The sequence below is a fragment of the Mus pahari genome, chromosome 1 (genome assembly GCF_900095145.1).
Source record: "Mus pahari chromosome 1, PAHARI_EIJ_v1.1, whole genome shotgun sequence".
Taxonomy (NCBI): Eukaryota; Metazoa; Chordata; class Mammalia; order Rodentia; family Muridae; genus Mus; species Mus pahari.
Genome location: NC_034590.1, coordinates 13,830,171 through 13,843,443, shown reverse-complemented (window position 1 = coordinate 13,843,443; position 13,273 = coordinate 13,830,171). Strand labels below are relative to the sequence as shown.

Sequence of the window (13,273 nt, the reverse complement as noted above, 5' to 3'; positions counted from 1 at the left end):
GAGTCTGGCTCTCGACTCATACAGGGGCTCTGTCTCTCACGGTACTCATTCTTGCCTCTAGGAAGCCCCCTGTCCCGTGACAGGCTGGGCAGGTACCCTCATCTGCTCTCCGTGGCCCAGCCAGGTGTCCCGAGGTGCCTTCCATGCCACGGGCCAAACAGATGCTGTCTGAGAAGAGGCGGCCACATTGTCCGGCTACAGCAGGCACTGAAGCTTGACAGTCAGACAGTCAGTCATACGTGTCTGTAGAAAGTCTACTTAAAAGGTTTTCTTTTTAATACAACTATTGTTCGGCAATATACAATACAGTTTATAAACAACTGTATATCCTTGTTTCCAATTTTTATTTAAAAATAAATATTATTGACAGTGAATTTTAATTACGATGTTTCTTTTTAATCAAAATGTCTCCAAAGAAATAATTTAATAAAAAAAGAAAATTCCCCAAAGAAAATGTAAATTCAAAGAAAATTTTCTAAACACAATAATCTCCTAAAAATATTTTACTTTGTCAGAAAGGCTTTGACCCAACATTTTTTATACACTATCCTCAAGGTACCTGGTCAACAGTTCGTGCAAAATGAAGATTCAGAGGGAATGCGGAGGAAAGAAAAATACATTGCCGTGAAGAACTTGGCGCCCCATGCACACCGCACGGCCTGCACCCCATCCTATTTGGAAACTTGATGCATTATTTTAAGTCTTCTAGATCTGTGTTACTTCCCCAAAAATATGATTTATTTAGTTTTGCATGGACTTCTTCATGCTTCCCTCAGTCCCTGTGTCCCTGTGGCAAGTTGTCTTCCCAGGGTGCCTGCTGAGGTTTGACAGCTGTCAGTGGCCCAGAAGTGGGTGCAGGAACTTATGTAGTGCTAACAAGAGCAGAGACAGCAGAGGGTCTGCACTGTAGCCTGGGCCAGTACCTGCAAGTGAAGAGAAAACAGACAGTCAGCCTGAATCCCGAGAACCTGGAGCCCCGAGGCTGTCCAGGACAGAGGGGGGCTTCCCTGGGCTCCTGAAAACACAGCAGCCAGCTAGCTAGAGGCTGCAGGTGACTGTTTCAGGTTAAAGGATGCAACGATTGTTGTCAGACTTAAGTGCCTTACCCTGAGGCAGATGTGCTAAATCAACTGTAGTTCAACAGTCCAAGTCACTGCCTTATTTTCCTAAAGAACCTGCTTCTTTTGTCCCCAGTACAATTGTTCAACGTATCTTGACCCAAAGGCTCACCTTCCCTACTTCCTCCATGAAAATGCCACACCTACACACAGTTCCAGCCTCCTACGTCTCCTCTCCAACTTCCTTGACTTATTGGCCCAGCTCAGCCTTCACACACAAGTCCTGTCTTGAATAGTTTGATGTTTCTCTGTGTGAGCCTTCCTTCCATAACCATCCTGTCAAGCCACTCCTTCAGGTATGGAGCTCAGGAATCACAGCCTGGAATGGGTTAATACTCAAGATCCTATAACTATGGCCCCATGTCCACTCCTTTCTTCAAAACCTAGGCCTTCCTCTGTGCAATAACTCCATGTGTGTCTTCATCCTTTCTCCTCTGGGCCACTGCTCAGCTCCTCACCTCTTCTCAAAGTGTCCAGATGTTGCAAAGGCTTCACTCTGTAGCCAGGGAAAGGCCATCCAAGAGCCCCTGGCTCCTGAGCTGCAAAATGTGCTGCTTCCCTTGGGAATTTCTGCTCTTCTCCCTTGGTGCTGTGAGATACCACTGCCAGATGGGATGCTGGAAAACACCACTGCTAACTGCTCTCCTATAAATTTCCCCTGGACTCTCAGCCATCTGGGCTGCAACCCTGCACCCTGGAGGGATTTAGGAGGCTCTTCCACTGGACAACTCCAGATATACAGATGGTGTAGAGGCTTTTCAAAGCTGCCTTCCTTGGCTGCTGCCAGAGCAGCTGGGCCCACTTGTCTCCATGAGGTTAGAGGAGGGGCTTCCTCAGCAAGGCTGGGTCTGAATGTGTAGTAGTAGTGTCAACCTTAGTAATGTAAAAGTTCACAGAGCAATTGTGATAAAAACTGCATGGTACAGTGACAGACAGATCAATGGAATAGAATTGAAGCTCCGGAAATGAACTCACACATCTATGGTCACTTGATCTTTGACAAAGGAGCTAAACCCATCCAGTGGAAAAAAGACAGTATTTTCAACAAATGGTGCTGGCTCAACTGGCAGTTATCATGTAGAAGAATACAAATTGATCCATTCTTATCTCCTTGTACAAAGCTCAAGTCCAGGTGGATCAAGGACCTCCACATAAAACCAGAGACACAAAAACTTACAGAGGAGAAAGAGGGGGAAAGCCTCGAAGATATGGGCACAGGGGGAAAATTCCTGAACAGAACAGCAATGGCTTGTGCTGTAAAATCAAGAATCAACAAATGGGACCTCATAAAGTTGCAAAGCTTCTGTAAGGCAAAGGACACTGCCAATAAGACAAAAAGGCCACCAACAGATTGGAAAAAAATCTGTACCAATCCTAAATCAGATAGGGGACTAATATCCAATATATATAAAGAACTCAAGAAGTTGGACTCCAGAAAACCAAATAACCCTATTAAAAATAGGGTACAGAGCTAAACAAAGAATTCTCAACTGAGGAATACCGAATGGCTGAGAAGCACCTGAAAAAATGTTCACCATTCTTAATCATCAGGAAAATGCAAATCAAAACAACCCTGAGATTCCACCTCACACCAGTCAAAATGGCTAAGATCAAAAATTCAGATGACAGCAGATGCTGGCAAGGATGTGGTGAAAGAGGAACACTCCTCTATTGCAATCTGGTACAACCACTCTGAAAATCAGTTTGTCAGTTCCTCAGAAAATTTGACATAGTACTACCAGAAGATCCAGCAATACCACTCCTGGGCATATACCCAGAAGATGTTCCAACTTGTAATAAGGACACATGCTATGTTCATAGCAGCCTTATTTATAATAGCCAAAAGCTGCAAAGAACCCAGATGTCCCTCCACAGAGGAATGGATACAGAAAATGTGGAACATTTACACAGTAGAGTACTACTCAGCTATTAAAAACAATAGATTTATGAAATTCTTAGGTAAATGGATGGATCTGGAGGATATCATCCAGAGTGAGGTAACCCAATCACAAAAGAACACATATGATATGCACTCACTGATAAGTGGATATTAGTCCAGAAATGTAGAATACCTGAGATACAATTTGCAAAACACATGAAACTCAAGAAGGAAGACCAAAGTGTGGATACTTTGTTCCTTCTTAGAATGGGGTACAAAATACCCATGGAAGGAGTTACAAAGTTTGGAGCTAAGACTGAAGGAATGACCAGAGACTGCCCCACCTGCAGATCCATCCTATAATCAACTACCAAACCCAGACACTACTGCATATGCCAACAAGATTTTGCTGACAGGACCCTGATATAGCCGTCTCCTATGAGGCTATGCCAGTGCCTGGCAAATACAGAAGAGGATGCTCACAGTCAGCTATTGGATGGAACACAGGGTCTCCAATGAAGGAGCTAGAGAAAGTGCCCAAGGAGCTGAAGGGGTCTGTAACCTGATAGAAGGAACAACAATATGAACTAACCAGTTCCCCAGAGCTCCTGTCTCTAGCTGCGAATATAGTAGAGGATGGCCTAGTTGGCCATCAATGGGAGGAGAGGCCCTTGGTCTTGCAAAGATTATATACCCCAGTACAAGGGAATGCCAGGGCCAGGAAGCAGGAGTGGGAAGGTTGTGGGGGGGGGGGGGGAGAGAAGCTATAGAGGATTTTCAGAGAGGAAACTAGGAAAGGGGATGGCATTTGAAATGTAAACGACGAAAATATCTAATTAAAAAGAATGAAATCAGAGAAAAATAACATATAAAAGTACTACCTATCTTTTCCTTTCTTTTTAGTTCTTGATATTAGGGGTTTTTTTGAGAAATTAATATATGAGAATTACATTTATAACATTTCCACCCTTCCCTTTTTCCCTCTAACTCCTCCATCGTAGCCCAACCAGCTACATCAAGTTTATGCCTTCCCTAACTATTACTATCCATTTCTGCATGTGGGGTGTGTGTGTGTGTGTGTGTGTGTGTGTTGATTTTGTGTTGCTCATATGTGTATGTATTTAGTGGGACCGGATAGCTATTAAGGGGCTCATCCCAGGAGAGAAATGCTTTCTCTTCACACATTGCCTCTATCCCTTCATTAAAGGGTGAGACTTCATGAGTTCCCCCCGTATCTCTGCTAGTATGTCAACTGGTGTTGCTCTTGTGCAGATCATGTTTAGGCAGCCATATTGTTGAGATTTCATAGGTACAATTCCTTGTTATATATAAAAGACACAATCTCATAGCATGCATCATGGTCCTATGTTCTTAGATGTTCCCTGAGCCTTGGATCATGGGGGGAGGGGGGAGGAGAAGATGACATTTGTTCATTTAATTACCATCCAAAATTATTGTTTTCATCCTAACTTTCTCCATACATGTTCTTCATCAGACTTTGCTTCAATACAGCCCCATTATCCCATCCCACTCAGTCACCAGTACTACTGGTTTCCTTTCTAAATAGTGTTCCTTCTATTTTCATAACAAAGGAATACAGAGAGAGAAAGAGAAAGGGGGAGAATGAGGGGGAGAAATTTAAAGTCTAAAAAGACATAATACTTGTTTTTCTGCGTCTGGCTTATTTTGCTGAACACAGTGGTTGCCAGTTCCATCTACTTTCTGGAAAATATCATAAATCCATCTGAATAAAATCCTAATCTGTACATATAATGCCATTTTCTTTACCCAGTCATCTCCGGACCACTTAGGCTGATTCTGTATCTTGATGGTTGTGGCTAGTGCGGTAGGAAACATGGATATGTGAGGGTGGTGAGCTGGCCACCTGGTGTATACCTAGGCATCATATAATTGGATCCTGCATTATATAATTGGATCCCAAGCATTTCCCATACTCACTAGTCCATCTTGTTCTTCCTGTAACTGTGTGTATGTCAGAGAACTCGTGCCCCATGCAAGGAGCTGAACAGATTCCAGTTAGAAGCTCCATGAATCCAGCTGACCATATATAGACTGGTACTGGCTCACACTATGGAATGAGGAGAAGGCAACCTCTTTCTGTGACCAGTCTCTCCAGAGCTTCTATTTCTGAGCACTGCCCTGACCCCAGATGAGAAGTTCAAGGAAAGAACTCCATCCAGACACACTGGCCTTCAGATCATAGTTTCCCAGACAGTTTCCTTTCTGCCCTCCCATGGTCTGTCCACTCAGCCTCTGGTCATCACCGACAGAGAGAATCACAGTGCACTGATTGCTCCAAGGACTGCCATCCCACTTTGTACCTTCTCATTGTCACACACTGCTAGGAAGACAGATGTGGTGATGAGTGAGCTGATGGGTGGCTAGGGTTTTGGATGGAATCCAGGGACTCTCTGGCACATGGATTAGAATAGAACCACAGGGAACAATGGTGCTTCTTGGGTGTATAGAGCTTAGGATACCAGGCATCCCGAGAACTTTCCCATACCTAGATATTGATCTTTACATTCTTGCAAACCCTAGAGGTGACAGAAGCAAACATGAGCGGTGTCTAAAAGCTGGTACAGTTGTATACAGAATTTCCAACCATCAATGTCTGCAGTGGCCAAAGAAGTAGCCAATGGGAATGTGAGCCAGGCAGGGGATGGCTGACTGCATGGAACTGTGGGCACAGGAGAGAAAAAGAGATTTAAACTTTCCGCCAAGTGCCCCCTTAACTGTTACTGTCACTATTACAGTTTTACTTGCTCAAGGTTAAAAATTTGCAGATAAAAAACATAGCTCAGTGGTCCATAATAGTCACAGAGGCCTGAGTTCAATCTTCATTATGCAAAAAGCAGCTTTCTACTCTGTGCTGAGCCAGAAATGGAAGCACTAGGGACTGGAGGATCACATGGTAGATGTCTAAGATGTAGCCTATGAAAAGTAGAAATCAATGTCTGTGGGGCATCCAATTTGGATATCTGCTTGGTGGCTGCAATTGGCTTCCTAAGCCTATTCCTGCTGCTAACTGCTTGTGTGATCCTAGACACTCCTCTTCATCTCTCTGGGTCTTGTAGCATATGCCAGAAAATTAGTATGTGTAGAGCTGGAGTCACTAAACTGGGCTTTAGATTAAGCAATATCATAGAAATAGGCTACAGAAATGGTCACAAAAAGCCTTCCCAGTCTCCAGCATGCACATCTTATGATAGTGTCCTCCCTCCCCCAACAAGTTCTGCTGTAGACAGTGGAGTATCATGGGATGTGAACTTTCAGAATGAACTGTCTAAGCCTGAGTCACCCTGCTGAAGGATGAGGGTCATGGGATGTCCTACCTGACGTCCCTCTAGACCAATCAACACCCAATGGAATTGGCACCAACTGCTTAGATGAGCCCAGCAGAGACCAAGTGAGGAAATGCCCTGATGGGCCCAGACAAATCACGTAGCTGTGTAAATTCCTATGTTGTCACACCAAAGTCACTGAGGTTTTACTGTCTTCTGTCACACAGCAAAACACAGCCCATACAACACATAAACAAAAGAGGCCCAAATAGTCAGTGCCATGCAAGCAAAAGTTTCAGAAAAGGCCAGTGTAAGGCAGGAGTGCTGGACACTGCAATTCTAATACTAGGAGGTTCAGCCAGGAGGATCCACCTGAGCTGCAACATGAGGCCTTGTCTACAAACAAACAGACAAACAGCAGGATCTAGGACTGTATCTCAGAGAGACAGCACTCATCCAAATGTACAGGGCCCTGGATTTGATCCCCAGCACCACATAAATAAATATACATAACATTTAAAGGCTGGCGAGACAGCTAAGCATGCTTGAAAGCCTGGTGGCCTGAGTTCAATTCCCAGAGCCATGTAAAGGTGGAAGGAGAGAACCAACTCCAAGAACAAACTTACGAGCACAATCTCATCTGAACAGAATTGAAGAACTAATTTTGTGAATGTCCTCCCAAGAGGGAACTTTTCCAACATAAGCAAACTGTCTCCTCATCTACTTATTTTTAAAATACCTCTGGATCTTAATGACCAAGGGGTCATGTTCTTCAATGGAGAATTCCTGTTGTGGTGTCTAGCACTGGGCTACAGGTCTACTATGTCTGTGGGGCCTGAGTCTCTACCTCCCAGACTTCCAGATGCCGCCAAGACTGCTCACTGCTATCTGAACTAATAAGGGAAACTCAGAGCACAGGTACACAATGCTGGATAGGTGTGTTTGGCTCAGCTGGGATGGGCTCACTAATCTCCTTTCTGACACTCCGAGGCCGTGAGACTGAACAGATAGGTGATACGCTGAGCTGATTGGATGCTAACAGCCTCTTCATCTGTTTCTTCCCTTTCAGAGGAGAACCAGGAGTAGTGCTGGAGTACACACAAGTATATTCGTCATAATAAAGCTGGAAACGTGGGCAGCCTGGGAAGCAATCTGGCTGATTCATCTTCACCTCAAACCAGCACTGCTGCCTTGATTGTTCTTAATGAAATTGAACTGCCTTTCGCTCAAGATGAAGGTAAAAAATTAATTTTTATCATTTAGGAAGTGAGAAGGAAAATAGATACTCTGGAATCATTTTAAAAAGACTCTGAATCAAATGGAGTGGCACCTAATCTCAACACTTAGGCAGAAGGATTAAAAGTCAGCCTTTACGTACTGAGACCTGACACCATGTTTGTGTAAGAGGAGGAAAATGAAGGGAAAAGGAGGAAGAAGGTAGGGAGGAAAAGGAAGTAGGGAAACAGAGGATGAATGGGAAGTGCAGATAATAAGTAAATATAATAATGAAGAAAACCAGAAAGAATACAATGAATATGGGTGAAGGTGCTCCCGTGAACACACACACACACACACACACACACACTCACATGCACACATGCACACACACATCTCAATCTAAGCAGCCTTTGGGAAAGTCCTCATTTCTGTTTATCCAGCAACAGAAGATTTCTAAAGCCCTGTCAGAAAAGTGTACAGAATTGTCAAAGCCATTTAATATCTTGATGAAGGAAAGGAGGAGGCTGTGTCGGAGTTTCCTCTTGTTTCTTGCTCTGCTCTCTGGGTAGAACCCAGTCCTGTGAACAAAGCTCCCATGGTGGTCTACAGTTGTGAGTTGAGGTCTCCCCATCTCGGAATGGAAGCTTTGTTCCCAGGTACCAGTGATGTTTTGTGAGATCTTGGAAATGTCTTAGGCAGGACCTAGTTGGAGGGAGTCAGATCACTTGTAGTGTGTATTCTGCTCTCCCCTTCCTGCCCATGATGAGATGAATACTCTCGCACTACCATATGCCCCCACCATGATACTGTGCCTCATTGTAGGCCCCAAGCAATAGAGCTATGGACAGAAACCGTGGAAATGGAACAAAATAAAAGATTTTTGTTAAAGTTGTTCATGTTGGCTGTTTTGCCACAGTGACACAAGTCTGACTAACAGGGAACCTTGTGGGGGTGGCACTGGTACCCACATTTGAGCCTAGGGCATCTGGTCTGGGGCATCTGGAGGGCTGAGGAGCCTCTCGGCCCAACCAGCCTATCTCGTGATTCTGCAGGCTGAGAGCTGTGGCAGGCAGGGCTGGGAAGGCTGATCTGCTCAGCAGCTCACACATACAGCACTTGGCTAGGGGCTTTTCAGAGTTGCTCGAAAACTGCACTTTTTCTTTTCTTTTTTTTTCCCAAGCCTGAGAAGTGTAAGTAGAGTTATGATATTTTTAGGTCAGCAAAGCTGATTCTGGCTCGGGTGGCCTGAGTGGGCTGAAGCTCATTTTGCAGGCTGAAACTGCAGGCTTTGACTATTTGTGCCTCCCTCTGCAGAGCTCTGCAGAACGTGCACACATACAGAGCAGGCAGCGGGAGAGCTGGTCCAAAGGTTGGTACTCATTGGTACTACTCCATCTTTCATATGCAGTCATTCTAGCCTTGAGCCTGGCTATGATTTCAGGAGGACCCCTAGAGGGTGTATTTGCAGCTGCTCCCTGCCCCCTCCTACTGAGCATACTATGGCCACTAAAAGCTACTATGCACTTTGGGAGGTTCTAACCTGTCTATTGAACAAAGATTTCTTGGCTAGGAAACTTAGGGACCCACGCCAAGTATGCTAGATGAGGGTCCTGACTCGCTCACATTCAATTGTATTGCTTTCTTCTTTTGTGGCCTCTGTGGATGAAACAAAAGCCTAGCCCTTGAACTTGAATCTCTATTCAAGGCTAAAGAGAGGCCTCCTTTCCTAAGACCTGCTCTGATGACCCTGCCATACCAGCAGCACCTGTGCTCTCTCCGAGAGCAGCATACCAACCCCTCCACCTCCAAAGGAGAACCAAGAAGGCATGGCAGCATCCTGGCCAAGGTCAAGGTCACGTTTCATCCCCTCACTACATACCATCCAGAAGCCTAGGCTGCTGCTAAGGCAACCTGTCACTTCAGGGGACTGGCCTTCATTCTTATCACAATCTCTTACTCCCCCAATTCCTGCCTCTCTGGCCTATTTTCTGCAGAGCCTATTGACAAAGTGAGGCACATGGCCACATGAGGGTGGAGCCTGGGTTGTAGAGGGGTGGAAATCAATGTCCTTAGAGTCTTCAGCAGAAAGTAAATTCTAATCTGACACAAAAATTAGGAAACTCCTATTATTAGCATACAAATTTTGGAAATGCCCAGGCACCTGCACCCCTACTCCCACTTTTCCATTGAGGCTGGATGCCCTTCTCAGCAGGCATCTCCAAGTCTTTGACCTCATGACCACAAGCCTGGGCCCAGGTGAGCTGCAAGCCACCACCCTTGCCCCTGAGCATGGGTTCCTGTATACCCTTTCTCAGTCACATACATCCTCATACCCTGCCATTTGTTAATGTCCAAGTTCACAGAGTCTGAGCCAGCTCTGGCTCAGAACCCAGAAGTATCTGGCTTGGATCCTACTAGGTCTGTGCTCAGCTGTGCAGTGTGCAGGTGCAGGCCCCCTTCCCTGACATGGGGCTGACCCTCCTGGCAAGCCCAGTTCTCAGTTCCCCTGATGGACTCTGCGTGAGTCCAGCTTGCTGCTGAGTGGGAAGATGGCACCATGCAAAGCTGCCTCCCCTTTTGACATTTTAATTAAAGCCTCTTCATGGATATTTATCCAAAGGGAGCCAGTGAGGAATAATTGAGCACTGAGGGAGTTTGTTTGGGTGGAATTCATTTCTGTTATAAAAATTAGTAAGTGCTGGTAAATGGGGCAAAAACTAGAAGCAACTAACTAATGCTGTTGTGTTTCAAAAGTAGATATCTCTTAGAAAAAAACAAAACTGCCATGGGACCTGGGAACATAGTCTGTAGTTGAGATGTGGGCCTGTGCCCTTTGCTGGTGGCTTTCTGCCTACTCATCCTATCCAGGCCCATGAAGCTTCCTGCTTCAGTCAACTCCTCTAGTCCCCCACCCTACTCAGTAGAAGGAGGCTAGCTGCTTCTAGAGGATTTGAGTCACTTGTTATTACTGTGACAAAATACCTCACTAAATCAGCTCACAGGGGGAAGGATTTCTTTGGCTCCTGCTTTCAGAGGTGTTAGCCCATGGTCCACTGGCTCACTGCCTTGAGGCTGTGAGGAGGTAGAACATGATGGCAGAAGGGCACAATGGGGGCATGCCTCTCACCTCATGGAAGCCAGAAACAAAGAGCAGGGAAGAAGGGTGATGGGTGAAATGTACCCTTAATGCCACACCCTCAGTGGCTGACTCCCTCCTGGTGCCATGATCTTCCTCTTCCTAACAAATCAATTCAACGGTGAATCCAGCAATGGATGAATCCAGCACTGGAGGGGTGGTGCGGTTGGACTGGTGGAGTTGGACGAGTCGGACTGTGGAGCAGTCATCTCTCAACAATGCCACCATCTGGGGACTGATCTTTCAATTCATGAATCTTTTTGTACAGTACCCAACCTTACCATAGGTGAGTGAAACACATGTAGTACAACCATGGGGTTGAGCCATTTCTCTGCCACAGCTCAATGGTGGCCTTGGGTTTCTGAAACATTTTCCTCTCTTCATTGATACCAGTGCCCAAATTGCTTCATGCATATACTTGGAGAAGGCATCCTGTGGTGCAGAGCCTTGGACAGATCCCCACTACAGAGGAAAAAAACACCACCTCAGTGGCACCATGAGAACCTCTCTTGACCATCCTAATAGTACCACACATCCAGCCATGTACACTGCTCCATTGTCTGCCAGCCCTCAAAATGAACCTGTAGAATTAACCAGTGCCTCTGCTTCTCTTGAATTGATCCGTCCTTTATGTCTTGACTTCATGTTGCCTCTGCCGGGGAGTCAGCCTCAATCACTCAGGCACAGAAAGCCAGGCACTAACTTCTCTACCATCCACATGACTGGGAGCTTGTTGGGTAGCCCAGATTAGTCTAGTAATCCTTCTACATCAGCCTTCTGAGTAATAGGATTATAGATGTGTAAAACACCCCACCCTAAGTGTACTTCAAACACACAGATAGTCTCACACACACATAGTCTCACACACACACACACACACACACACACACACACACTAATTAAAATGGAGAAACTGAGATCAAGTGAGAAAATTTAACTTGCCTGAAGTCCAAGGTTTCCAGATAAATTTGAGTTTCAGATAAACAGTGGGCAGTGTTTAGTGCCAAGCTACTCCAAATAGTTCATGGGCTATACTTATATCAAGGTACACTAATTGCCTGCTGGAGACCCAAGTTTAATGAAAAATCCTCTATCTTTATCTGATACAGATAAAAAACCACCCAGGCTGCGTACCTTCAGTCCACACAGTGGACTACAGCCACCACCTATGCCTCTCCTAGACCAAAGAACAGAAAGTCGTTTCCCCTACCACCACTAGTTACACAGTTGGAGCCCAGCCCAACTTCCATGACAGAAACTGGGAGGAGTTTCCTCCTGAATTCTAACATATTTTCATCGTTTTCCTGTTGTTTCATGCTAATTGTACAGAATAATGTGTTTCATTTAACATTTTCTGCATTGCTGGGGTTGGAGCCTAGAACTCTACCACTAAGCCACACCACAGCCCCTCACTGGGGGATTCCAGGCGGGTGTTCTAACATTGAACCACATCAGCCCCTCTCTGATGTATCCTAGGCAAGTGCTTCACCACTGAACCATACCTTAGCCCCTCACTGGGGAATTCTAGGCAGGGACTCTACCACTGAGTCACACCTTAGCCCCTCACTGGGGATTTTAGGCAGCTCTACCACTGAGCCACACGTAGTCCTTCATTAGGGCATTCTAGGCAAGTGCTCTACCATTGAACCAAACTTACAGCCCCTGATTAGGGATTCAAATCAGGAGCACTAGCACTGAACCACACTCCCCAGCCCCTCACTGGGGCTTCTAGGCAGGTGCTGTATCAATTAAACCACACCCCAGCCCCTCTCTCATTGGTGGAGTCTATCACTGAGCCAAGCATTCTGGCTGCATTGTGGCATTTTCATACATTCATATAACACTTTCTTGAGTGGCCAACTCAGTTGGTGGGTCCTTGCCAGACTATTTATTTAAAAATGGTCACGTTCTTCATAGCCAGGTGGCAATGGGCAGTGGCCCACCAGCTCGGCAGCTGAGTGTGCGGGGGCTGCCTTTCTGTGTGGGGGCCAGTCCTCATCTGGAGAGATCCCACACCCTATCTGCTTTGGCTTGATCATCTCTGGGGACATACAGTGCTAATAGGCACCCAAAACATTCTTAGTGCTTAGAAATTTACCCTACCCTTGGTGAAAAGTCTCTCCTTTGACCCGCTCACAGTGACCTTAGTAGGTGGAACCAATTTTTTTTTCTTTTTATGAATAAGTTCTAGAGTCAGTTAGTGACTTACCTAACATTGCAGAGCTGTGGAATTGCAGCAGAGGGGTATGGCAAGTGGCTTCCTGGTATCTTTGAATTCTAGGCTCTCTAGCTGGCTAGAACTTCTTCTGAACCCTCTCCAGACCATTTTTTTCACCTGCCCCCTCCTTCCTTTGAGTGGATCAAAGTATGTCTTCATAAGGGTGCTAGCTGTGTAGACTCATTTCTCTTGGCCCCATCCATTTCTTTAGAAATTCTAATTGTCAGATCACCCTTTATACTCCATGTCTTGGGAGTATCCCAACCTTCCCCTGCTGAGCCCAGAGGTTCCACAAGAAGATTCCAAAATATCTCTGCCTCTGTTGGACATTGCCGCTGTACTGCCCCCTTGCACAGCTTTTCACCATATCACGTCTCATCTGGGCACAGCCTCATTCTC

At 45.6% G+C, this 13,273-nt stretch overlaps 1 protein-coding gene across 1 annotated transcript in view; it reads right to left on the bottom strand.

Annotated features, from left to right (window-relative positions):
* Positions 1 to 329: 329 nt before the first annotated feature.
* The window catches only part of Vstm2b (V-set and transmembrane domain containing 2B), a 31,154-nt gene continuing 18,210 nt past the window's right edge, over positions 330 to 13,273 (bottom strand). The window contains exon 5 of the mRNA XM_021207821.2: positions 330 to 923. Coding sequence (XP_021063480.1) covers positions 835 to 923 — 89 coding nt within the window. The 3' untranslated portion in view covers positions 330 to 834. The remainder of the gene's footprint in view (positions 924 to 13,273) is intronic.